This window comes from Astatotilapia calliptera, chromosome 6 (assembly GCF_964374335.1).
Source record: "Astatotilapia calliptera chromosome 6, fAstCal68.1, whole genome shotgun sequence".
Taxonomy (NCBI): Eukaryota; Metazoa; Chordata; class Actinopteri; order Cichliformes; family Cichlidae; genus Astatotilapia; species Astatotilapia calliptera.
Window position 1 is genome coordinate 3,206,144 of NC_137427.1, and position 26,154 is coordinate 3,232,297.

Consider the following 26,154-nt stretch of genomic DNA (forward strand, 5'->3'; position numbering starts at 1 on the left):
TGTCCTGCAGCTGTTTGCTAGGTGTGACATTTTTAGCCATTTCCAGGTCCAGGTGCTCCTTTGGTTCAGAATATCAAACACTGAGGGTTAAAAACTTTCCAATAAAATGATGGGTAGCTGAAGTTTAACATTCGAGCATCCATTAAAAAGACAATTTATGAGGTTTAGCCCAGTTAGCAGGAGGTTAGCTTGCAGGTTCATCTATCAACAGATGAAAACCATACAGTACCAAATCTGACTGAAGGATTTCTAAAGCTCTGAACGATGCAGCATGTTTGAAGGGTTAGTGAAGTTGGGCTAGCGGTCATATATGACTGCCCTACCTGTTGGAGACGTACTTATCTTATCTCAGTCGGGCTGAGAGCGCTTCTTTTCTGAACTGCTCAGATATTTGGTTTCTGGGACATCGCCAGGTCATCAACACTGAGCTTAAAGACTTGCTGAACATAAATAGTGCCAGTGAAAGAAACAGAGAGGCTGAGAATAGTGACTGAATACTTTTTGGAGACTAGTGTCTAAAAAATGAGAAGCTCATCCATGGAGACACCTGGATAGGTAACAGGATCACTATGAAGGTGTCCCGAGTACAGTTTTTGAACATGAGGAAGAACGGGACAAAAGCTCACAGATGACAATGACGAGAGGTTTTCACTGGATTATTTTGTTTTGCCTTTTTGCACACGCCGACTGCAGCTGCTGAAAATGAGCTAAATGAGGCAATAACTACTCGCTAAAGATCACAATTACTCACAAATTCAGCTGCCTTATTGAAAAGGAAATAGAACAAATGGCTGGTGCTTGAATTAATTATGTTAGGAAAAGATTTAATTGCTTTGTATTTGAAGTGTATCAAATAAACAGATGTACTAATAGTGTAATTCATTACATTATTATCAGGATGTCCAAAAATTTGCTGAAAAGCCTTCAGTTAATCCAAAATGCTGCAGCAAGAGGCCTGACAGGGACTAGAAAGAGAGCAGATTTCTCCTGCTTTGGCTTCCTGTTAAATCCAGAATTGAATTCAAAATCCTGCTCCTCACATACAAGGTCTTAAATAATCAGGCCCCATCTTATCTTAATGACCTTGTAGTACCATATCACCCTATTAGAGCACTTTGCTCTCGCTCTGCAGGCCTACTTGTTGTTCCTAGAGTATTTAAAAGTAGAATGGGAGGCAGAGCCTTCAGTTTTCAGGCCCCTCTTCTGTGGAACCAGCTTCCAGTTTGGATTCGGGAGACAGACACTATCTCTACTTTCAAGATTAGGCTTCAAACTTTCCTTTTTGCTAAAGCATATAGTTAGGGCTGGACCAGGTGACCCTGAATCCTCCCTTAGTTATGCTGCAATAGACGTAGGCTGCCGGGGATTCCCATGATCATTTGAGTTTTTCCTTTCCAGTCACCTTTCTCACTCACTATGTATTAACAGACCTCTCTGCATGAATCATATCTGTTATTAATCTGTCTCTCTTCCACAGCATGTCTTTATCCTGTCTTCCTTCTCTCACCCCAACCAATCACAGCAGATGGCCCCGCCCCTCCCTGAGCCTGGTTCTGCTGGAGGTTTCTTCCTGTTAAAAGGGAGTTTTTCCTTCCCACTGTCGCCAAAGTGCTGGTCATAGGGGGTCATATGATTGTTGGGTTTTTCACTGTATCTATGAAGCGCCTTGAGGCGACTTTTGTTGTGATTTGGCGCTATATAAATAAAATTGAATTGAATTAATACGGAGGGCCAAAACCAAACAAGAGGTAAACAAAGTGCTGACATTTCCCTGAGCCACGGTGAAAACCCACTGCAGTGGCAGTTAAAGAAGTTCTCTATTAAAGAAAAAGTTGAACATCTAATTAAATGTACAGACTATCTTGTTAAAGAGGCACCCGTCCAGGATAACAGCCTGTTTCCTTAATTATCTGTGTTAACTCCTAACACACTTGTTTTGTTGATGATGCTTCCTGATGGCGTGCTGCTTTAATTAGTCCCAACTTTCTTTTAAATTACCACACGATAGCGACTCTGTGAACAAATGTTTCTTCTGATTGTGCCCACGTCATCTGACCGACACACACACCATTTTTACATCTTTTCAGTATTTGGTATAATAACCTCTTTATATTTAATGTAGTCATGCAATATTTTATCTTCATACTATGAATATTTTCAGAGTAAAAGCCCACAGAGTCCCCAGGGGTGGCTCAAATGTTATGCTTATTACTTTTACCAACATTTCTGAGGCTTTATGACTTCATAAGTGCAGGAGATATTTTCAGATATTTTCTGTAAAAAAAATCAACTAAATCAATTTTACACCCACACCAGGAGTCACAATCTAAAGTTAAAATTACCCTGAAACCAAGTGCATCAGTTTTATATTTATAACAGAGGATCAGAAATAAACGCTGGTAGCCAAGAAAACAGAGAAAGGGGTTTTAAAAAGTGGGTAAACTTGGCTCAATAAAAATAAAGTTAGAGGTTTGGAAACTTCTAACTGGGCTAAGATTTTCACTGGGAGTGACCGGGATGGACAAGATTAGACGGCTCAGGTCTGGAGACAGAGGCTGCGATGGTTTGGACCTGTGCAGAGGAAGGACAGTTGATATAGTGGACAAGACCTCGGAGAAGAAAAAACAGATGTAGTGAAGATGCTAGGGAGAGATGGAGGCAGATGTGGAGACCCTGAAGTTACAAAATGCTCCACAGAAAGAAAAACACACAGAAAGAGTTGAAAACATGAAGTCATTTGAGTGATTTGTGGCATACTGTTAGTCTGGAAACAGTCATCAGAAGGTGGATATGGCCAGCAACAGCACTCAGGTAGCCTGTGGTGTTTATACAAGGCTCCGTTGGTACTAAGTGGCCCAAAGTGTGCCAAGAAAAGTCCCCCACACCATCACACCACCAGCATCCTGAACATTTGACACAAGGCAGGCCGGATCCATGTTTTCATGCTGTTTACACCTAATTCTGACCCTACTGTCTGAAACGCACAGCAGAAACCTTCTGCTGCTTTAGTCCTTCAAGGTTTGACGTGTTGTGTTCACACTTTGGTCATCTGAGTTACTGTTACCTTTCTAAAAGCAGTGCGTCTATTCTCCTCTGACCTCTGGCATCAACGGGCCATTTTCTCTCAGAGAACTGCTGCTTACTGGATATTTTCTTTGTGTGGGTTATGCGGGACTACTCGGACCAGTCTGTCCATCTTTCAAAGTCCCTTAGATCACATTTTTACCACCTTCTCATGCTTAGGTTAAACTTCAGCAGGTCACCTCGATCAAGTCTACGTGCCTAAATGCTTTGAGCTGCTGCCACGAGAGATATTTGTGCTAACAAGGAGGCGAGGGTGTATGCTGTCGGCCTTTACAGGAAACAGGTGCTGCCAGTTGTTTGTTATCGATCCGTCGAGATCAAATATGTGAATTTCTTTAAAGCTTGTCGTTGAAAAAGGAAGCGCTAAGCACTCTTTGAGTAAAAACATTTCTCTTAGCTTTAGTGCTCGATACGCTGAATAAATCTGAATATCTGAAACCACAAAACTGCTGAATGTCCATTAAGATCTCAGAAGAACAACTCAGCAACTCATTTTATTTTGAACACATTCATCAGTTTGAAGAAAGAACACACGACCGAAAGAAAAAAACATAAGCAAATATGACAAATTAAGGTATAATCCACTCCATTCTGTTTTCCTCAATTCAATTTTTCAGAATATACATTTTCAAATTCCACAGACTCCTGCTCACACCAACATATCTCTGTATCACACTGTAATTATTCATTATGTAAATAAATACACAAAAACTGAAAGCAAAGATTGTTTTTGCAGCCTAAATGCAAATTTTATCATGAGTTCGTTTATCACCGTGCTGCTGCAGTAACAAGCTGCAGTGTGAGGAGTTCCTCAGCTGTAGCACAGGCTGTGCATGCAGACTGTGTCCAGTGTTAATGAAAGAAAGGCTGCAGGAGAGAGCAGGAGGACTGCCGGGCTCGTTTCCTGCGAACAGGAGCGTGAACACAGGAATCTTCCCTTTGACAAAATTAATTAATTAAAAAATAATAATAATAACAGGAGTTCAATCATATGAATAAACAGAAAACATACAAGCTTGAAATCCATCATTATTTAACTCCATCAGCTCAGGTTTTTTCAGGCGCACTATGGCCTCTACCATTTATTTTTTTTGGGAGCCAGAAGTGACCACATCTGGATGAGAGAGTGGAGTGACAAGCTACAGCTACTTTATTTAATGTGCATCAATAAACTGATGGATTCAGATATCTGCCAATTCATGCAAATGACAGACTTAAAAAAGTACAAGAATTTCCCCCAAAGCTGAAACACCGACTTCCTGGACCATGATTGGTACGACTGCACAGCGAGTCGTGTTTGTTAGAGAAACGCATTCAAAAATGCGCCAAAAGGAACCAACACCACAAAGAGTTCCAGTCAGGAACTCCAGTTAGCTGGCGCGATGATAGTTAGCGATAGCAGCTTCAGCTCTTTTCAAAGAGGCCACACCCCTAATAATGCAAACTTTAGGCCTTAATGTGATATAAACAAGTGAAATTCACTTTGTGTACAGTTGTTCTGTAAGGGGAAACTGGCCATGGAGACCTAAACCGTGTTTTTGTTGCAGGCTGTAAACGGATATTTTAACATGGGCGTCTGTGGGGACTGACTCACTGCTGGAGCCTCTGGTGGACATTAGAGGAACTGCACGTTGTGGTGCTTCCATGTTAATTTCCCTGGGCTACTTTTTTTTTTAATAAGACCACAAATTTTCAGTGCAGCAGCTTTGAGGTAGTGCTAACATGATAACAGTGCTCAGCATTCTTACCTGATCGCTGCAAAAATAACAGAACCGTGGCTGATAGTAGTGCACAAGCCAAAGTGCTGGATATATTTATCTATAGTGGCACTCAGTCATAGACTGTATATAAAGATCGATGTACCTTTTGGGTACAAAAAGTAAAGCCTTAAATCTGCATCCCTTTTATTGTCCAGTAGGGGGCGACTCCTGTGGCTGTGGAAAGACGTCTGATTGTGTAAAAGTCCACGTCTGTCTCACCCGAGCTCTTTTGCAAACTCTTTGCCGATGAGTTTACGGCCACACGCGCTTGTTTTAAATTCATTGAAAGAACGTGACGCTACTTTTGTGAACACACAGAGTCCAGAAGGACGACGGAGCGTACGAGCCTACAGCCGCCCTCAGTCTCTCCCTCCCCACTCTCTCAGATAGCAACAGCAAAGCGTGAGGCAGAACTTTGCTAACCAGTGGGTCACATCACAATACAGAATCAAAAAGTTATCAAACACTGAGCAGTTCATCCTGAGATGGAAGTTATTTTACCTCAAAACCTCAAATGTGAATCTCGTGGTGAGATTAGAGCAGAAACAACGAAACATTAGAGTCAGTAAGAGTCATCCTCTGATAATCACAAAAGTCTGTACAAAACAGATACTGTCACTCAGCTAAGACGTGCTTGAGAAGACGAGGAGGTAGAAAATCTTTAGTATTCATCCTCCACTCAGCATGCATGGCACTGACATAGAAAACTGGGTTAGTGAAGATGCTGGAAATACAGCAATAACTTCATGGTATCTACATTTATTCATATGATAACTTTCAAAAGCATATGCTGATGTAACGCTGATCACTTTAGCTTTTTAGAAGGTGCAAAGGAAAATTTACAGCTGGTGAAATACATTCGACTCTGCGGTAAACCAGGCTGAAGTGTTAAAGTGAATCAACGATCCAGAAAACAAATACATCAAGTCTGTTAGGCGTCCACCTGTATACCTTACTGGAGTAGGACGATAGTTTAAAGTGGACTTATTCTGCTCCATAGTTATTTATTCTTGGACTCTACCAGAGTAGCTTTGCATGATTCACAGTTCAAAATAATCCTTATCTTTTTGTGGGCCTTTGTTCAGCCTCTGAGTTCATCCTCCCCCTTTAAGGGTGACTTTATTCTAATTGGTCTGAACACCAGCTGGGCGGGGCTTTTATAATATGACCATATTAGGTATATCCCGTGTCTGTGACATGAAGCGTAGAAAGAACTGTGTGAAACTTTTTCACACTTAGATGATGTTTGGTACAATAATTCACCATTTTAAGAGTTTATAGATATAACAGAGCAGAGTAGGTCCAGTTTAAAGCTCTCCATTTATTTTCCTAATTTGTTTGAAATATTTGCGCTTGCAGTTCCTGCTCGGCTGCTTTAAAGAGCTGTCTGAGCTCCTTAAAGGTACTTTTTATACGTTTCCCAACACGGGGGCGGCATTTAATCTGTGCTTGTTATGTTAATGACTTCCCTGGTGACTCACTTCACCAACTCGTGGTACAGACTGGCTTATATGAAGGTACAGCCCATCCTTTGTTTAGCTTCAGCTGATCTCTCTAACACCAGCTTTGGACATCGACTCAGCGCGTGTTTACACTTACAAAGCTTTAAAATAAGTAGCTTTAATGCTCACGCAGGTTTGTCATTTTCCTGATGTCCCGTTATTTCAAAGAAAAGAGGGAAATCAAACAGCTGTAACATCAGATGAACATGTAACTTGTGTGATCCCCTCCGGTGCTGAATTACTGTTTTTCTGAGCACGACAGGCAAAAACACCTTTTATTACAATTCATATGTAAAAATATTTTGTTCAGTTAACCCAAAAATATTATTTTTATACAAGGTTTTTGTCGTCTGAGAGCACCATGTTTAGCACACTGCTTCCACTGTACATTGCACTGACTGCTAAGCTCTTATTTTCTGATGATTGGTTACGACCTTCCCGGCAAACCAAATAAATAAAGCACTTCACCCTACTGCGGTGAGATACGAGGACAGTATGTGTGTGAACACCTTTGGCAGTGAACATGAAGCTGCTCAGAAAGACTCGGAGACATTCACAAACACATCATCTCATGTCTGACCCGCCCCAATCCTACGGCTTTGGCCTGAAGTTACCAACCTGCTGCCTCGACGATGGCTGAAGGTCAATTTCTACCTTCGATCATGTGATCGTTCATCAGCCCGCTAATTAAAACGTCAGCCTGTGATAGCCGACCTCTTCGCCCAAACTCTGATGAACTAATTAAAAGCTGATTACCTAATTAAACCCCCCAAAACTTTATATCCCAGCTTCCCTTTGCTGAGATCACACCGGCGGTCATACAAGACGGTAAACTCTGTTACCATCAGTCATTTAGCCGACCTTGTTGAGGAGAATTAGTGGCTATTGAGCTCTTTCCAGTGGGACTTTTGTTTCCCAGAGATTAGTGGCACAGCGTGACAGAAATACAGTTGCAGATATACCGAGGCTGTAAACTAAAGCTTTGAAAAGAATGAGAAATAAATAAAAGTGCTGGACAGTAGCAGCAGCACTGTAACCGAATATATATATATATTTTAAATGTGAGGTGAGATGAAAGTTAAAAATGAAACAAAAACGCAAACTGAAGGCTTCCCATGGATGATTTTGGCTTCTCGGGAGCCTCGTAGTTAAAGAAAAACCACAACACTCCAACTCGTGTTCCTCAGCACGACTAAACTACATGTTAATCTGACCAAGGCTCGTTCTTTGAGGAGCTCCTCCTCATCTCCGATGTCCTTTCAGCTTCTTGTTCCTCGCAGGGGTTTTGATTGGCTGACTGGCGGCTCCGTTTTCCTTCGGCACCGGAGCTGCCGCTGTCGGTGGAGACATCGGAGAGAAAGGGTCTGGCTCTCCGTCGAGGCTGGACTTGAACGGCCCAGCGGGGGAAAATTTTAAAGGACTGAAAGAAAAAAAAATAATGGTCAAGTTATTATTAACATGAGAGCAGGAAGGATAAACAAGCTTATTTTGGATGATCTCCCAAAGTTTGCAAGAAGTCATTCCTCTAATTCTTCCCAGTGGGAGGATTTGCACTCTTCTGAGCTGGACTGCAGCTCTCACACTGTCCGACTCTTACCCTGTAATCTTGTAATTTCAGTGTCAGTGGCACTGTACTTCACTTTCTCTCATGTCAGTTCACAGCTGCCTATCTTGGCTAGGACAACAGAGACGTTTATTCTCAAGACTCTTACTTTCCTGGTTTAAAAAGTTCCCAGGGGCCAGTGCTGGCCTACCAAAGGATCCGATAATGCAACCCAAATGTTTCATAAAAATGTGTCTTTGTTCCCGGTGTGGTGATGGACACATTTGGAAAACTAAAAATATCTCAGACTAGTTTAAATAAAAGTCCTGCAGAGTACATGTAGTGACTGTAGACTCAGTTAACATGAAAAAACTTAAAGAAATTCACTTTCAACATCTCAGGCTGAAGAACTTTCAGCTTAAAAATTAAATAAGTAAACATGTTGGCTATAGTCAAAGTCCTTTTAGAAAGAAGTCCCAGCACCGCATACTGAAACGCTTCCAGGCAGATATTCTGGAGCTCAGTCACAACTAGGGATTGAGCTGTGAGGACCATGAACTAAAGTTTTTGGACCGTTTCTCTTGAATACAGACTCACAGAAGTGTCTTTCTTTGCGTTACCTGATGGGCGTGCGTGGGCTGCTGTTGTGTCGGCGTACGTTTCTCGCTCGGGGTTCGAATGAGAAGCCTTCCTTTAGACTCTCGAGGACCGATGGAGCCACGTATGTGAAACCCTAAAAACAGCAGACGAGCGAAGAGCCTTTGACTATCTGAGGCTTCATTATGTAGCGGACAGAAAAGAAGTCTGATGAGGAGGATAATCTCACAGCGAAGGCGAGCTCTGCGCTGTGGCTGAGCGAAGTATCATCCGGACTGTCCACGGGCGTCTGTCTGGTAAACCTGGTGTCAAACTGGCTCACGTCCTCATCCGACTGCTGCACATACGCAGAGAGAAAAGAATGAGCAATTAATAAAAGGTATAAGTTGGTGTGAAGGTAAGACAAAGGCATCGAGCGGTCTGGGAACATCAAAGAGAAACACGCAGCAGGAGGTAGATGGGAAGAGAAGTTAATTTAAAGAAAAAAGGGAGTAGAGACTGCTGAATCAACTCCTCTGGCTTTGAATAAATAAAAGGAATAGATTAACTTGAATAAGAAACAGTGCCCTACCAGCTGTGGCTTATACGGCGGCTCCAGTCTCTTATGCAGCAGGTCGTCCCAGTTAACGTGTTTAAAGAAGGCGTGTTTCTGTAAAGGAACAAAAGAACCTGTTCTTAGATTCTTGTGTTCTCGGGGGAACGCCACGAGTTCAGCTCCCTTTTGTTTTAAAGCGTCTGCTTTGGTTTAGCAGTGTGGAATATTCCCATCATATGAGCCGTGATCAGAGGTGTGGCCCTTAATCTAAAACCACATCTCATTTAAATGGAATCATTTTGACCTCTACATCTTTGACCCACGTCAAGTGTCTTTGATTTCAATCTACACTTATTTTTCCCTGCACATCTTGTACCAGCACATCTTTGCTTTACATGTATTCACACACACACAGTCTGATTCAGAGAAAACACTGTACATCAGATTGATTTCCGTACAGATTTAGTCTAAACGATGAACAGTCTGCAGGTATTTCAGAGCGTTTCCTGTGTTGTAGCTCACACAGGAAGCATCACAGTTAGTTACCTGGATGTCAGCACAGTCTGCTTTACTGGAGCCAAGTCTTTGGGCTGGGTTTTTCTTCAACAGCTGAAAAACAGATAAGAGTGGGGCGTGTCACCATGCAGGGAGATAACTGTGTGTCTAAAACCCAGAGCCTGAAATAATTACTCAAACACGTTTTCAGGTTTTACTCTTTCTAACCTCTACATTCATATAACACCAAATCACAACAGCAGTTACCTCAAGGAGCTTTGTAATGTAAGGCAAAGACTCTACAGCAACGTTCACTTATAAGAAAACATTTTCATTCAATGCTAGCAGTTATTATGTGAAGAACAAACAACTTTCATGTAAAATTAACTGATTTTGAGCAACTTGTGACTGAAAGTATTTGTCAGATAATTAGCATGACTTTTCAAAACTTTTCCAGCCACAAAAATCTGGCTTTTGCAGGTTTTTTGACTAAAATCACTGAAACTAAAGTCATTCATTTGGTCCCTTTGCAAAGTTTTTATGTTGCTTTAAGGTGTCAGATGACCAGATGAAGGAGAACGGTGGAAGAAACGTCCACTGAAAGTATCTGTGCAGAAGAAAACCCAAGCAAAACATCCGGGTGCTGCGTACAAAACAAAGTTTTGTGAAAGTTAAAGGTGAACTTGACTAATGGCCTGGACTCAAAACTTTTACGATAAATATATATAAAGTTAAATGTTCCAGAGAAAAATCTGGACATGTTTAAAACCATCTGCTTACCGAGTGTTCCCTGGACTGTTTCCTACATTGATTTTATTTTGGCACAGAAAGGAGAGCGCTACACTGAGATGTGTGACTGGGAAGGGCAGTAAAGTCTCCACCGCACGCTGAGAAGACGGACAGCCAGCTTCTCTTGGCAGACGTGAAGGAGGGAGGCTGCTGGCAGGAGGCGAGCCCCGACTAATTCTTAAGAATCATTGATCTGACACCGAATCCACGAACAGCAATTACTCATATGTGTACAAACCAGACCAGGAGCCACGATGCATTATTTTAAAAAAGCAAAAATAACTGGGCTGAAAAACATTTGAAACCCACTCCAAGTGGCACAATCTAAAGCCAAAACCTTGCTTTTCTTTAGCATGATTTATTTGTGTAACCAACTGGGAGTTGATGAGATACCAGTTTAAAAACTGTGAAGGGACAGAAACGAGTTTGCTACCCTGGATGTTTGATGTGTTTTCTCTTAGTTCACTGGAGAAAACTTCAAAAAGTACATTTAAGCTTTAAAATGCACAGAAGGACAAGCACAGCTGCACCGTGTTTCATGTCACTTTGTGCTACGCACCTTTTTGACGAGGTCTCTGGCATCGATTGTCAGGTACGGCGGCAGGTTGAGTTTACACTTCAAGATCTTATCGATGGTCTTCTTCCTGTTTTCCGCCGTGAACGGAGGCTGAAAACAGAGTACGGGAGTCAGTCAGCGGTTACTAACAAGACATTAAAACTGCTTGTTAATCGATTCTGTGGGCACAGACGTCACTCCATCCCAGCCTGACCCTAAATGCAGCAGGGTGGCTAAACTGAGGAAGAACAGGGGAGCCCACTGGTGGGAAATAACACTGCAACTGTCAGCCTGCACCACCAGTTTGGCCTCCTGTGACTTTTTCCTCGTTTGATGTGGAATTCAAGTTTACATGTTGCTGTTCTGACATACTGGTGGATTTTTTTCCTGGACCAGTACGGCCCTCTGTAGGAAAACTAGGGGAGCACAACTGATCTGAACAGCAAACACAAGGAGTCTGAGATCCTGCATTTTTTGTTACTTCTGAACATTTGATGAACAAAAATGTCTGACTGTCTCGTCACAGTCCAAATGCTCACCATCAAGATGTCACTGCTTAATAACCGGACTTCCAAGAAGCTGAGGACAAATTTAAATCAGGTACAGGCTCATCGTCTCGCGCACTTCTGGACCGTTTTCAGCTCGGCTGCTATTTTCAGAGCTTCTACTGGAAGTGCTGTTCTTGCACTTGTGCCTCCACATTGTGCATGCTGTGCTAAAACAGAGATCCTTTAACTTGATTTTCATTTTCTGGGAAGTGGATGATGTCACGGTGAGCCAAATCAGAGGAAGAGCTCAAGTGACGAGTTGTTATTTGCATGTGCTGGCACAAGATGGCAAGGTTGAGGCCATTTCCTCTGAATGCTGATGCATCAGGACGTGCTCACAGGCTCAACTGATGGTGCACAACCTCATGAATGCGAGGAACAAAAGCACGAGTAGACTCCTGGTCTCGCTCCTCCTCGCTCCCGGAAACTGTGGACAGTTCAACTGAAAACAGCTCGGTCGTATCCAGAGAGCCAGGAGTTATCACAAAATTCAGGTGAACCTGAAACAAGTTTATTTTTGCTCTCTGCAGAGGTCATCGCAGGACTTCTGATGATTGATTGAAAACCTGCAGCTGCACTGAAAGCTGACTGAAACATATGAGGAGATGACTGTGAATCTGGGAAGCCTGTTCTTTGAACCTTCTGATCATATTTATACTGCTGCTGCTGACAGGCAGTTGAGACGTAGCTCCAGCAATCCAAGTTTTGTGGACAGAGGCGTGAATCCATCGCTTGTAGAAATTCTCTGTCCAACCACCACTTTGTTTTTAATAACCATTTTAGCTGAAGTATTGTGGAGCTGAGGAAATAAATATTCTCCCTTAGGGTGTTTGGAGCACACACTTGATTTACTACTTTCACTCTTAAATAAAATACCTTGACTAGAAAATCCGATGTTGTGAAATAGATTTCAGCCTTCATCTTTGTAAAGCAAAACTTTAAGAAACGGCCTGAAGGCTCCACAGAAACAAACTGAAACTGCAGGAAGGAGCATGAAAACCTCGAGGCTCTCTGGATGATCAGTAAAAGCTCTTCTTTGACCTGCCGCTCTTTTTCCAAACCACCATCTATCGCCCTAAACTAAAAAAAGAAAAATGATTGCAGATACTAGCCACAGGGGGCAGTCTTTTATTCTGTTAGGCTGCAGCAACCACTTCTTCATAAAAAGAGAAGCAAGCTTCCTCTTTTTGAGGCAAGCTTTCGGAGGAGGTACAGAGAAAAGCCAGCTTAGCCCTACAGCAGCCAATCAGCCTAAAAAACACTCCAGGCTCCAGCTTACCGATCCAGTCATCATATCGTACATGAGCGCCCCGAGGCTCCACCAGTCCACCGCTCTGTTGTGACCCGACCTGGTCAGGATCTCTGGAGCCCTGCAAGAAAACAGGCAAACACAAAGTGAGGGAGTGAACGTTTTTGTGATGGGTTATAAAGCCGAAGCCTCGGAGTCTGTAACGTTTAGGTGTGTGTGTTACCCACATGTACTCGATGGTGCCGCAGAAGGTGTGTGTGACGGATCCATCGTGAATCGATTCTTTGCAGAGCCCAAAGTCAGTCAGCTTGATGTGTCCTTAAATAGAAAACCAAACTGAAGCACTCAGATGAGGCATAAACGACTCCCTGAGGTACAATTACATCCTGTTTAGAATTCAAGACATTTGCCTCTTTTCTCCACCTTCATTCAAAATGATGCCTGCAGTACCGCTAGTGTCCACTTGAGGCACGCTTTAAAACCAAGTTAGTTAAAATATGAGACTGTGCAGGAGAAATAAACACATTTACAGGCAGCTATAAGAAATGAGACCCTCTATGGAGAGTTTCCAACTTAATACAATTTCAGCAGTTTTGTTATGAAGTGTTAAAGCTTGAATAATTCCTCCTGTCAGTCAAACATAACTCTTAGACTGACAGGTGCATCTGAGCTTGCTAGAGTCCCTGAACTCTGCATCACAGTTGTGCTGTTAGAGCATTTTTAAAGCATTTATCTGCATAATAATATGACTGCTGTGCAGTTATTGTACTAACAGCGGCTCCAAGAAATCTGTGCCCCACATTTCTACATTTTTCTGCATTTTGTGCATTCTCAGGCAAACTTGTGCTCTCACCTTGGTGATTGAGCATGATGTTTTCAGGTTTCAGGTCCCGATAAATAATCCCGTTAGAGTGGAGGTGACCGAGGGCCAGAGTGATCTCTCCGAGATAGAAGCTAAGCATACACAACATTTTCATTAAACATTACTTAAACAGTGAACCGTTTTCAGCATCATTAACAAAACGCACATACCAGGCAGTGTCCTCCATGAAGATGCCTTCCTTCTCCAGCTGCATGAACAACTCTCCTCCTGAGGATAAACAGCAGAACACATGGATGAGACAGAGTTCACATAATGTCAGAACAGCGTGGTATGATAACAAATATCAGAGGCTGGATTTTCAGTCACATAGATTTTGTTTGACATGTATTTTGGGTGCAGGTTAAGAATATTTCTACATGCATATCGTGTCTCCAATCCGTAAAATGCCTTTGACAAAAGGACCTGACGGGTAAGTCAGGGTAAAGATGTGTTGCCCCACAGCTGGATGTTGCCTCCAGCTTACCGCTCAGACACTCCAGGATGAGGTAGAGTTTTCCTCCAGTCTGGAAGGCGTACAGCAGATCTACGATGAACGGGTGCCTCACCGTCTCCAGGATCTCTCGCTCTGCTCGCGTATGGGCCGTGTCTTTAGCGTTGCACACTATCTTTGCCTGCAGGAGACAAAGAGTGGAAGGGGGGCTTGATATAATGACGACAGAGACAAACTAAAAAATGAAAAGTGTGCAATGCGAGGAAGGTCAAATAGCATCCAGGATCCGTCCACGTACCTTTTTCAGGACCTTCATGGCAAAAATTCTCCCTGTCTGAGCCCCTTGAACCTTCCTCACTTGGAAAACCTGCAGAGAAAGAAAAGCAGCAGGATGCTGTACGACTGTGGTTGCATCAGGTGGGACGTTTTAAAATTCAAATCTGAAAAATCAAGGCAGATTTTGAAGATTTGGTTGATGGAATTCCCCCAAGAGTATGATCACAGATTAGACTACCTAGTAATGTATAGAGAGGTAATAAAAGGTAACAGGGACCAGTAAAACTCTGATCTACTGTTATCAAGAAGGAATACATAAAACCAAAAGTCTGTGCTGAAGAAACATGCTACTTAAAGAAGTGTCACATGTGCGCACACAGACACACACACACACACTTTGCCATAAGCTCCTTTTCCCAGCACAGTAAGAAGCTCAAAGCAGTCCGGTCCGACTCTCTCACGGTCCCTGTTGACACTTTCACTGGTCAGCTCCACCTCCTCCGTCTGGGCACTAGGCAGAGGAGAAAATAACCAGTATGGGTACTGGCATCAGCAGTTATTATTTATTTATGTTTTATATGCACTGTTAAACCTGCCTTACTTTTCTGGTTCTGGGACAGTGAAGTCACACACATCATCCTACAGACAGGGAGAAAGAAGACAAACAGGGTTAAATGGAGCTGCAATATTTCAAAGGTACTTTTAATCGAAATGAGGGCTGCGTAAAAGGAGCTGATAGTCAAGAATTTCAGATTATAGACTTTTGAAATGGATGACTCCTGCTGCCTTCTGGACCAAACTTCACACCTTCTAAGACGAACTAAAACTGAAAAATAGCAGCTGTGTCAAACAAGCCTGTGTATTGTATTGGAGAGATATCAGCTGAAGTTAAAATAGGGCCGGGTATGTAATGCCATGTAGCACCACAAGATGGTGAAAAGGTCCAACAACAACACACAACATTCTTCAGAGCTGTGACACAGCAGCAAAATAATAAGGAATAATAAAACTTTAAAGCTTTTTTAGCAACACTCCTTTTAAAGTGGCTGTCTTCTGATTGGCTCCCCTGTGCAAACAGAAGTTTTGGGTACCTGGTGAGTTAGATTCTATGAGATGGCCAACCCATCGAGTTGTCCCCTTTCTATAAGAGCATACAAAGCCCAAAGCAGAAGGACAGGAAATAGCCATGCTCCCAGTTTACTATAAAAGGGTTAGTTTTTCAGAATAAAACTCTAGTTAGTCAATTCAAAAGAATGCATTACTTTCCAAACAAAGCCTTCAGTGACTCACACAAAGTTATTGGGATGATTGTGTCAGGAGTTTCAAAATAAAAGCCCCTAGTTATAGTACTTTCTTTTAATCTCGTCATTTAAATTTCAGAATATATTAAAAAAGGTAAACCTGCTTTACAAATCTGTGATCTTCTTTCAACATTTTATGCAAAAAGTATATCATTTTCTGTCACTTCCTGTTTACCCTACATGTGGCACTTCATATTTTGTCATTATTTCACAATTTGTATGTTTATAGTATTTACAGAAGACAAAGTAAAGAAAAACAGCATTTATCAAAACTTAACAATACATTTACACAACATAAATAAACTATCGTATAAAAACATGATCATTTTTCACATTGTTCTCATTTGGCTTGGCTATAATGAGCATTTAATGCAGACCTCTGTGTCACTGATGTCCTCAGTCTCCAAGTCGATGTCGAACACTCCTGCCATCCTGAAACAAAGACGGTGCAGTCAGACAGTCTGCTGTGTTTCAATTCACTTTACTTACAAACACGGGAACATTTTTGCAGAATGTGAAAACTACACTTTGCTGCAAATTCATAACTGGAAATTTATGTAGGATACTGGTTTGTACAGAAATCAGGTTTACATACTTTTATATTTGGGAAGAAAACAAAATGCAATGTTCTGTGACTCTGCAGAACATAAATAAATGTATTTATTCATTCATTAATGAGGATGTGACTTCCTAACAGCAGCACTGGGAGCCGTACAGAGGTGCATAACCAGACGAACATGAAGGGCAGATTAGACTAAATTAATCAGATCTAAAATCTAAAAATGACACTATGCAAAACAAAATAACCCGATGGAAACTTTAAATGATTTTAAATATCAATAAAACATTGTAATTCACTCAGCAGTGCTTTTGTTGCTGCTATTACACTGCCAATCCCAGGTTGGATATCCACACGTTTATTAATGAATGTTCTGCTATACCAGGTGCCCAAATAGGAAAGTTTAACAGCCAAAATGCAGCTTCATTTCAAAGGTTTCTGAAAATGTGCTTGTTCAGCGTGTAACTCAAACACAGCATCAGCTGAGTCAGTTCAAACACATCTTCAGACTGTGAGCGCACTCCAAATTTAACCAACTGGACCACAATACACCGGAACCACAAAACCCAGCATGTTTTACCAGCTGATAATTAAGGAGAGAACAGAAGTTATCTCCAGCCTCGTCTCACTCTGCTGCAGCTGATTGGCTGTAACACCAAGCCGTGTGTGAATAACCGCAAAAGATACTGAACCAAACAAACATTAGCTGAGGCTCCACCGAGCAAAACACGGCCCGGCTAAGTGAATGCTTACGACGCGGCTGATCTTCAGTTTAAACCCGTTAAATGTGACACGTGAATTCTGTCTTATTTTACTCGATCTACGAAGCCTCGGCGTGAAAAAAAAAAAAAAAAACAGGGACGGAGCTCATTCACTTCCCACGTTAGCCGAAACAAATAAACGTGTTACCGTGACAGAAGCGCTGAGCTTTCCCTGAGATGATTTTAGTCCCACAGATGGTCTTTTAGAGTCTTTAAAGTGTCACTAACTTCATTTAATTGTCAGTGCGGTGACACGTCAGGCTGCGAGCAGGTTTGACAGGCTAAATAAAAACACCGAGAACAGGCTAAAGCTAACTAGCCTCACCTGGGGACGCTCCGTCATCCGGCGGACGCTCGGTTTTCTCTGTACGGTGATTTTCTCTCTTCAAGCAGCTTTATGCACAACCAGCGGTGGCTGTCATTGCTTTGTCAGATTTTACTGACCTGGACAAACAACCACAGAGAGCTGTTTGGGTTCCTCTCATACGCCGCGCTACTCTTCTTCTACTGCTTATTGAGTGTATGACCGGTGTGTTACTAACCCGCCTTTACTGCCATCTACAGGACTGGAGTTTCGTAGCAGCAGGAAATCAAAATGCGAAAAACAATAATTGTTTTTCATGTTTAGCCTGTCTGAGTAGCTCAGAAACTGCTGATCTGCTGGGATATTCCCACACAAACATCTCTAGGGTTTACAGATAATGCTCTGACAGGAAAAAATATCCCGTGAGTGGTACTTCTCGTGGAGAAACTACCTTGATGATTGTTTTGAATTAATGGGAAGGCGAGAGTTACTCAAATAACCACTCATTGCAATCAAGAACACCTCTCAAAGCATAGCAGATCAAGCCTTCATGCAGATGAGCTACAAAAGCAAGTGTCCACCTGAGGTGACACTTTAGTCAGCTAAGATCAGGAAACTGCAATTTCCCAAAACTATAAAATAGAAGACAAGGGGGGGAAAGGTTACCGGGTCTAATGACTCTGGATTTCTACTGCCACATTCAGATATCGGGATCAGATTTGTAAACAACATGAAAGCATCACTCCATCCTGCCTTGTATCAGCAGGTCAGGCTGCTGGTGGCGTGATGGTGTGGGGGATACTGCTTGGCACATGTTGGGCCCCTTAGTACCAACTGACTGGTGTTTAAACTCCACAGTCTACCCAATTACTGTTGCTGACCATGGTCTTTATGATCGCATTGTACCCATCCTCTCATGGCTGCTTCCAACGGGAGATTCATAACATGGAGGAACAGCTGACAAATATGCAATGACTGTGTGATGCTGTCATGTCAGTGTGGGCCAAAATTTCTTAGGAATGGTTCCAGCACCTTGTTGAATCAGTGCCATGACAAATTAATTCTGCTCTGGAGGAAAAAGAGGGCTAAGTTGGTACTAGCAAGTTGTACCTAATAAAGTGGCTGTGGAGCGTACACGTGCCTGTCTTCAGTTAGTCAATTCAAAAGAATGCATCTGTGCCTTTTTAGTGGTAACAGTGTTTTGTGCTGTGAATGTTTTGTACTTTTCATAGTAATTAGAATACTACTATAGCAAAGATAAGGGGTTTGAAATATCAGCAACTGGACTGTTTTGTTTACTTTTTTAAATTAAAGTTTTTGATTTTATTGTAATTTGTTGGTGATTATTCCAGAATTAGTACAGTATAGTACATTTAGCATGTGAGTTTGAAATGTCTGTTTCTTCTCTTCGTCCTCATGTATTTATTGTTCAGCTGCAGTTTTGTCTGTCATCATTTGGGTTTCCACAAAGTGACCCATTTGTTTCTGAGCCACAGGTTTCCTGAGAGGATCACAAACAACTGTCAAAAATGGGGAAAGAAGTTACCTGAGAATCACCTTCATCCAGTTTTACCCAGTTGTTGGTCATTTATCAGTCATTTCAGTAGCAGTGTCAAACTTGTGACCTTGTGGTGAAATGCAATTTTCCAGCTTGGGTGTAGTGTGGGCAAAATCCGTTAACGTGTTTCCTAGTATTAATCAAGCTGTGTTTGTTTTGGAAGAAGTAACGGACCAGGATCATCTGAACACTGACATTTTGAACTTACTTTTAATTTTTTTAGTCAAATTAAATTAATTAGCAAGCAAATGACATATGGGTGCAGGGAGGTGGCGAGTAATCATCGTGGGCTTTTGTTATTTTAGATTTGGGGTTCCTGTTTTGTTTTCATTGTGAATCTATTCGTGTGAGGCTTCAATATCAAAGCACTACTGACGCCAAGTTTTCATTTTTGTAAGGTTAAGGTTCTGGTTCCCATTTTTTGAATCCTCTCATATTTTAGTCTCATGGCATTTCCCTGCCTGTTCCTCCCTGTTTGTCTTGTTTCCCCGTTTCTGTTATGTTTACTGTAAATCTTCAGTCAATCACTCTTTATTCATACAGCACCTTTAAAACAGGTGGTGCAGATCAGTGAGACACACCACAGGATGAGCACCTAAAATAATTGCAATCGCAGACCGTGGTAGCATTTTTAGGTTACCTGGAAAGACTGTGGTTGTTCACTTCCTCTGCAGGGTCTGATTGTGGGCTACTGAACTTAGATCACAAGAAAATAGATTTAAGAAGAAAAAAACGAAAAATCTAGAATTAAAATACATTTTTTAAAAGTAAGATCCATCATAAAACTTATATGATCAGTAAGTTGCAATGAGAGACACAAAAAATGTAAAAAACAAACAAACAGTGAAACCGAAATATTTGTTTCATTGGAGAAAGTAAATAAGAAATAAGGTAAATAATGTTTTTCAAGTCAAAACTCAGTCAAAAGTTGGGATGACGCAGTTTTATGTTTGAAGACTGAATCACTTCCAGCTGCTCTCACATCTGCAGAGATACATGGTAAACATTTTCTCTCCAAAGGTTTTCGTCCTGACTCAGAGGACCTGATGGGTTCACGGTCGAGTCCTGCTAGATCCAGAAGCACATATTCCTTTCTTGCTCAGAGTTTAGCAACAGTTGTCTGGTTATAGAAGGACGTTTTGGTGACAGATTGATCCGACAAACAGTTAAAATCTGACTCAAAGGGCCCTCCTATGTTTCTTATTTAATGCAAAAATAATCAGTTCAGCTACATCTTTACATTTTAAAGTTAATCAAACTGGGTCATCAGTGTGAGGCCAAAGTCACATCTAAATGTCTTCTGTTAACTTGAGACCATCTGTTATTTCCTGTACTATCATGTGTGACCCATAACAGGCAAAATAAACCTGCACCAACTAAAAGAAAAATCCCCATATGACCCACTTCCCCATACGATCGGGAAAATCCAAATCCAACCTAACAAAGGTCTGACTGTCATATCAGACCTGTGAAAGAGACACCCCCGCCACCGCGCTGCTCGACCACATGCTCCCCTGTAATGTTTTTAAAAACAAGCTGATCGCTGATCCTTTGGTTAATGTTTGCTTTATGATATTTTCCACCTCAGGTCCTCTCACAGAGGTGACAGTTGTTTTGCTGTTGTGTACTCGGGGTTCATGTTCTTAGAATTTCTGCCATTTCTGTGGTTTTAACTTCCCTTTATGTCAGCCTGCTTCTCATGCTCAAACTCCAGTCTTTAGTTCAAGATTCACGATTCTTTATTGTCATTATGCACAACAAAACATACAGTTATACTCCCTCACGTGGTGCACAACATTTAATTAACAGATAAATGTAGTGACGTATAAAAAGTATAAAGTCTAAGTAAATATATACATACAGATACATGTACTCATGCCTACATAAGTACACAAAAATAACAAATACATGTATGACTATAAAGGCAAAAGCAATAGGAATGAACATGAGATATTCACAGACTATGAAATGTACACAAAAAACTGATGATTACATGAGAATATGTGTATATCTTAGGATGTAAACATGCAGAATCAAAGTAGAATATTGCAGTTTTTACTTGTGTAGTAACATTTTATTACAATAATTTAGTTCCAAATACGTTACAGAGCAACAAAATACTAATATTTTTTTTAATAGTTTATAACCATTAACAGGTTAAGCAGAACTTAAATGCCAAGTTAGCCATTAATGTCAAGGTCATGTTTCCGGCTGTCCCCGGATCTCCATGCAAGTCTTACAATGGGATGATTGTAAGACTCGCATCAAACTACTGTGGAAAATTCACCTCACAGCAGAAGTGAAAGCAGTTAAAAGTAAGAGAATACAGAAGCAGGCTTTCAGTGGAAACAGCGGCTTGGCAGCTGAAAAGGAAGTGGTCTGTTAGACCCTAACATCATCACCTTCAGGGACACGAAAATAGATACAAGATGAGGTCTCACTGGATTACATCGATTCTTACTGGTGAGTAAGAAAAATGCTTTGTGGGGTATCAAAAGTCTGCTTTAGGAAGGAGGCAAATTTCAATGATACTGATGGAAATTTCACCTTCCAGCAGGTTAAAGTTGTGTCAGATGAACAAACAGATATGAGAGAGGGAGTCATGATGGCATGACATACACTCGATGTGGTTGTACTAACTGTGGTGATGGGAGCAGGACGTTTCATTGTTGTTTTTTGAATATTTTAAATGTTAAAAAGCAAAAAAAGTAAACTACAGAAATGCTCATGAGGAGAAAAGTTCAAATATTTTCATTGAATCAAAGAACTTGGGGTCATCAGGAAGTACTCAGGAGTCAGACTGCACTGCTGCTCGTAACAGAAAACAGCACCCACGATTACACATCAGCAAGCTCCGACTCAGGATACAAGAACTCACAGATATGTTCCACTCAAGTCACAAAAATAACATGACCTCCTCCAGCTGATTCATAGGATATACGTCTCAAAGAGAGAATTGAGCGTCATCTGCATAACATTTTAAATCTACAACATTAATCATCTTAATGATCTTAAAACCCCTTTCCTCGCTTTTAATTGAATTCTGATGCTCTTCTGTGAAGATGGTAGTTCATAGGTGCTTCTCCTCCAAACTGGCTGTGGGTCTGCTGGGAGTATAGGATAAAAGATGCAAATCCAGAAGTGGAAATCCAGGAAACCTGGAGGCTACAACTACTGCCAAGAAAACCTTTCCAGTCTCTGTCCAGTCAAATGAATTTGCTCCGAGTAGACTCTGATTACACACTAACTGCATAAAACTCAATGCACCTGAATACACTTTGAAGACTGAATGCTTAAAAAGCATTAAGGTGTTATGTATTGATTAAACAGCAAAAATATTCTTTTTAACCATTTCGAATGGAAAAAAAAACTCTTTCTGAAAACGAATCTGCTGAGTGCTTCCCATCAGAGCCAATGAGTTCTTTTTTGGATGAACAGACTGTAAATAAATGTGAAATGAGCAACACTTTTACATAACTGTGGATACAGAGAAATATTTTTGAAACACTTCTTCAGAAAATAAAGGAAAATGAGCCGCAGTGTGGTCCAGTTCTGTGAATCTGTGGTTTCCATCCACTGAGTAAGATAATCATTTCAAATGGAAATATTTTTCTGTTAGATGGTTTCTGTGCCAGCAGCCTTGAGTGTATAGTCATAGATTGTGTATGACAGATAAACAGCCGCAGTGATGTCACCCGCTGGTTTGGAATTCGTTTTTAAGCCAAGTTAGCATTTTTGTCACCATCATGTTTGTTTGTTTGGAGACAGATGTGATTGCATTCATAAACTGTATGGATGCACATACAAGCCAATTAGCTGCCGTGTTATTTGTCAGATAATTCAAAGTGACCCAGGCACTAACAGCATAAACTAGCTGTGTGCTGGCTGCAGGTGCAGATTTTTCCACCAGGTTGTAAACCTGTTATTTGTGCTGTGATTTATATATATATAGGAGACACTGGGGACTCACTCAGAGTCTGAGAAAGGTTCAGGTGGACTTTAGACGAGCTGCAGTTTTTCAACATTTTCCCACTGCTTGAGTAAAACTGAATTTTAAGGACACTGCAGAGAGAGATCTCTCTGTGTGGCTCGTTAAAAGTTGGTGTCCCGCTGATCCCCTTCAGAACTGATCACATCTGGGTTCTGGATGCTGCTTGTTCCTGCTGCTGAGGTCCAACACGTCCAGCTGGGTTCAACAGCCAGCGTGGGCTGTAACCTCTCCTATCTTTATGACACAACGTGGCTTAAGCATCACCCAGATAAACCTCCCACCATGATCTTCTCTGCCAGCCTCAAAGAGGGACGACCCATCCAAGGTGACCGATCATCTCACTTAAAAATGTTGGAAACATGCAGAGAGTGTAAGGCTGTGATTTCACTTTGTGAAGCAGGTGACCAGTAAGTTACTCTTTTTTTAGGGTTTCAGCTCAACAGTCGTTATACAGTGACTTTGGTGAACCGCTCTCTGGCACTGATGATCTCCAGTATCGAGGACAGAGACCTGGGGCTGTACTACTGTATTTCCTACGTAAACTCAGACTTAAAAATTGGGGAAGGAACCAAGCTTCAGGGTAAGAGTAACCTTTAGGTGATATTTCACTGTGAAATTTTTCTTTAGCTCAGAGTCAGTTCTTCCACACAAACTTCCCCTGCAAAGTCCAAGCAGGACAGAAGGTGAGGTTATGTACTTGATGTAAACACAAATTTAATTCAGGAGCTATTTTACAAACCGGGCTGGACATCGAGAAATTATGCAACTTCTAAACGTTTGCTCGGACTCCAGCCTGAACGAGACGGATTCATGAACAGGTTTTTTAGAAAGATGTCGAGTGAAGTGTGGTCTAAAACGGGGGTGTCAGACATGGCCTGGTAGACAGAACTGGTCTGGGAAAGGGTCCAATTCATCCCACTCACTGGCTTCTGAAAATTTCACTTTTTACTGTACTGACGTCAGTGTTACGGCCTTCTTACTAATGACACGACCCATGGAGTGTCAGACTACACCCAAGTAAGAGATAAAGCATTAACCTGATGAACTTCTTTGATTTACAGCTGCATTTCTTTCTAATGTTGTGTAAATCACATTTTTATGTTAAGAAGTCTCCGGGAATAAATGTGGAGTTAAACTTGTTCACACTGAAAAAAAGAAAACCAGTCAGAGGTGATGCAGGACTTCATGTCTCAGAACATGTTTCACCCTCGGCTTTATTTTGTCTGTTTGTCATCAGTTTCAGGTTTATCTCGGTTTCTTTTTAATCACTGGTACTGCATGATCACGGGTTTCATCCTCATGATTATGGTACTGGCTGTTTGTGTCACCCACTGGAAAGCTCGGGCGAAGGAGAAGAAGAAGAAGACCGCCATCCGGACCAGATCCTGACATCACCCGTAAATATATGACAAATAGTAGTAATACTTCAACTCCGACACCAACTACACTTTCACAGCTGATAGTTTATGCCCACTATTACATGGATTCAATGTATTAATGTTGCATTTGTATATATACAACCTGTGTGTGTATGTCTGGGTTTTTATTTTGTGTATAAAGTGTAGATTCTTTGTCTTTCTTCCACTTCTTATTTATGGCATTCTTATGTTGGGTTGCTAAATGCACTGTATTTTTTCCTTCAAGTAGTTAAAATGATTTGTTGCTATTTTGCTTATAAATGCAAAACAAAAAGTTAAGTCTTTGTGTATGTTATTATCCATGTTGCTCAGTTATTTAGTTCCCCACATATCTTACAAAGCTATGAACTTCAATACATCTGGAGACACCAAGATAAGGCAACAGGCAGATACTGGAGGTCGTTGGTTTTCTTAGAAATAAACTGAAGTGTATAAGAAATAAATACAAAAATTTCAAAGTTTTAAATTTAAAGTTTTTTAAGTTAAGCTAACAAGTGTAAAGCTGGGGTGGGAGTGGCTGGATGCCATACTGCTTCACAGAGTGAATGGGTTAAACGCAGAGAGGAATTTCCCCACGGTGATCAATAAAGAATACATTATTATTATAAACACACGCCACAGACCGAAAAACGGTGAAGAAGCAAAAACTCTTACGCCCGAACAGGGACTTGAACCCTGGACCCTCAGATTAAAAGTCTGATGCTCTACCGACTGAGCTATCCGGGCTCTGGACGAATTCACATAAATGCTGTATATGACGAGACACGTGCCATATAATTATATTGTTTGTTTGTTTGTTTTAAACTGGTCCGGATCTACGTTAATGGCACAGAGTCGTTTACAGTGTTTATAGCCTTTACAATAGACCCTGTGCACGAGAAAATGCTAACTTCTTGTTTTATGCTAAGGTGCACATAGTCTATTAGCTCTGAAGCGTTTGAAAATACCGGGGAGTAGCTGGCTAGCTCCCTGTTACAAACTGCTACCTTTACTAAACTGTATGCAGCTACAAAATGCAGCAAATACATTTATACAGACGCAGAAATACCACAACAACAACCTTCTCTGATTGTAATTTTACACTACCTGATTTGTAAACAGAGAATCAGGCTACATTACATTAACAAGAATGAACGAATGACGAAGAACTTCTTCTACAATTCATTATATAAGCACAGAATTCTTTATTTTGATGCGCGTGGCTCTTGTGGTCCTCCATAGGACCAAGGTAGGAATTTTGTTTTGTAATAATTTATTTTGGTTTTCTGGGTCTTAACTTTTAATGAGATGAAAGAAAACGCTAAATTCTAGGGAACCTTGCTGGGTCGTCTAGAAGTGTCCAAGACACTAAACTAAGAATGAAAACAGAAAAGGATTCACAGGCCCCAGCGAGATTTGAACTCGCGACCCCTGGTTTACAAGACCAGTGCTCTAACCCCTGAGCTATGGAGCCTGGGACGAAAGCGAGAGCCGCCAGTATTACCAAAATAGTTAGAGTCAAGTTAGTACAACGGACTTTGCAGGAGTATATCTGTAGAACCAAAGCGCCATTATGTTTTACGACATAATTATTAAGTAAAACAGACATTTTTGAATCCTGGTTACACACGTCATCAGTGGAAGCTAATTGAAACATACATATGAAAAAGTAGAGACGTAGAGATGAAGAGAAATGACTTAAGACTTTAAAAACGTCTAATCGGCTTCTAAAAGTTGATAAACGTGCAACTGAGTTTTCGTTATTCTGTGATTTCAATTTAAATGTTTTCAGTTTAAATAAAACAATCTAGATGTCATTCCATGTCCTCCACTAGACGGCAGTGTGCGACCACCCACACAAAGATAACCACTTTCCTAAACTCCTTTCTTTTAAAAAAAATTTCAGTGAATTCCCAACACATAGAAAAGGGTTTAATTTTACATTTGAAATCATATTCCACCTGTGCGCGTGTTACAAAAAGTAAGCAGGTCAGTAAACTGAAGCTGTATGTGTTCTCTTTCTTTGCGTCCACACT

General features: G+C 41.2%; 1 protein-coding gene, 2 non-coding genes and 1 gene segment (V, D, J or C); 1 reads left to right on the forward strand and 3 right to left on the reverse strand.

Annotated features, from left to right (window-relative positions):
• Positions 1-5,587: 5,587 nt before the first annotated feature.
• Positions 5,588-17,391, reverse strand: LOC113023567 (ribosomal protein S6 kinase beta-2-like). 2 transcript variants are annotated; one of them, XM_026169683.2, is made up of 16 exons: positions 17,194-17,376; positions 15,926-15,980; positions 14,849-14,886; positions 14,644-14,758; positions 14,270-14,338; positions 14,005-14,152; positions 13,691-13,748; positions 13,512-13,612; positions 12,886-12,976; positions 12,689-12,779; positions 10,865-10,972; positions 9,568-9,630; positions 9,058-9,135; positions 8,716-8,823; positions 8,510-8,622; positions 5,588-7,766 (listed from the first exon to the last, which is right to left on the reverse strand). In XM_026169683.2, the coding sequence occupies exons 2-16, from the start codon at positions 15,977-15,979 to the stop codon at positions 7,589-7,591; spliced, it is 1,413 nt and encodes a 470-aa protein (XP_026025468.1). In that variant the 5' UTR covers position 15,980; positions 17,194-17,376; the 3' UTR covers positions 5,588-7,588. The 2 variants fall into 2 exon arrangements, with proteins under 2 accessions (XP_026025468.1, XP_026025467.1); XM_026169682.2 differs by having other exon boundaries at positions 7,395-7,766; positions 17,313-17,391.
• A 3,591-nt stretch (positions 17,392-20,982) lies between these two features.
• LOC113023187 (Ig kappa chain V-V region T1-like) lies at positions 20,983-24,413 on the forward strand. The segment is given in 4 exon segments: positions 20,983-21,193; positions 22,855-23,046; positions 23,149-23,301; positions 23,959-24,413. Coding segments are annotated over 4 exon segments (531 nt in total).
• Positions 24,414-24,792: 379 nt separating this feature from the next.
• trnak-uuu (transfer RNA lysine (anticodon UUU)) lies at positions 24,793-24,865 on the reverse strand. The gene has a single exon. It is a non-coding gene; the product is annotated as a tRNA-Lys (tRNA).
• Positions 24,866-25,519: 654 nt separating this feature from the next.
• On the reverse strand, positions 25,520-25,592 carry trnat-ugu (transfer RNA threonine (anticodon UGU)). Its single transcript has one exon. It is a non-coding gene; the product is annotated as a tRNA-Thr (tRNA).
• Positions 25,593-26,154: the final 562 nt, after the last annotated feature.

Excerpts from the sequence above, each read along its gene's own strand:
- LOC113023567 (XM_026169682.2), bottom strand. The coding sequence starts at position 17,353 with ATGAGAGGAACCCAAACAGCTCTCTGTGGTTGTTTGTCCAG. Across the intron at positions 12,977-13,511 it reads CATCATGCTCAATCACCAAG|GACACATCAAGCTGACTGAC; the intron begins GTGAGAGCACAA and ends TTTCTATTTAAG. Across the intron at positions 9,631-10,864 it reads CCAGAGACCTCGTCAAAAAG|CTGTTGAAGAAAAACCCAGC; the intron begins GTGCGTAGCACA and ends TCTGTTTTTCAG.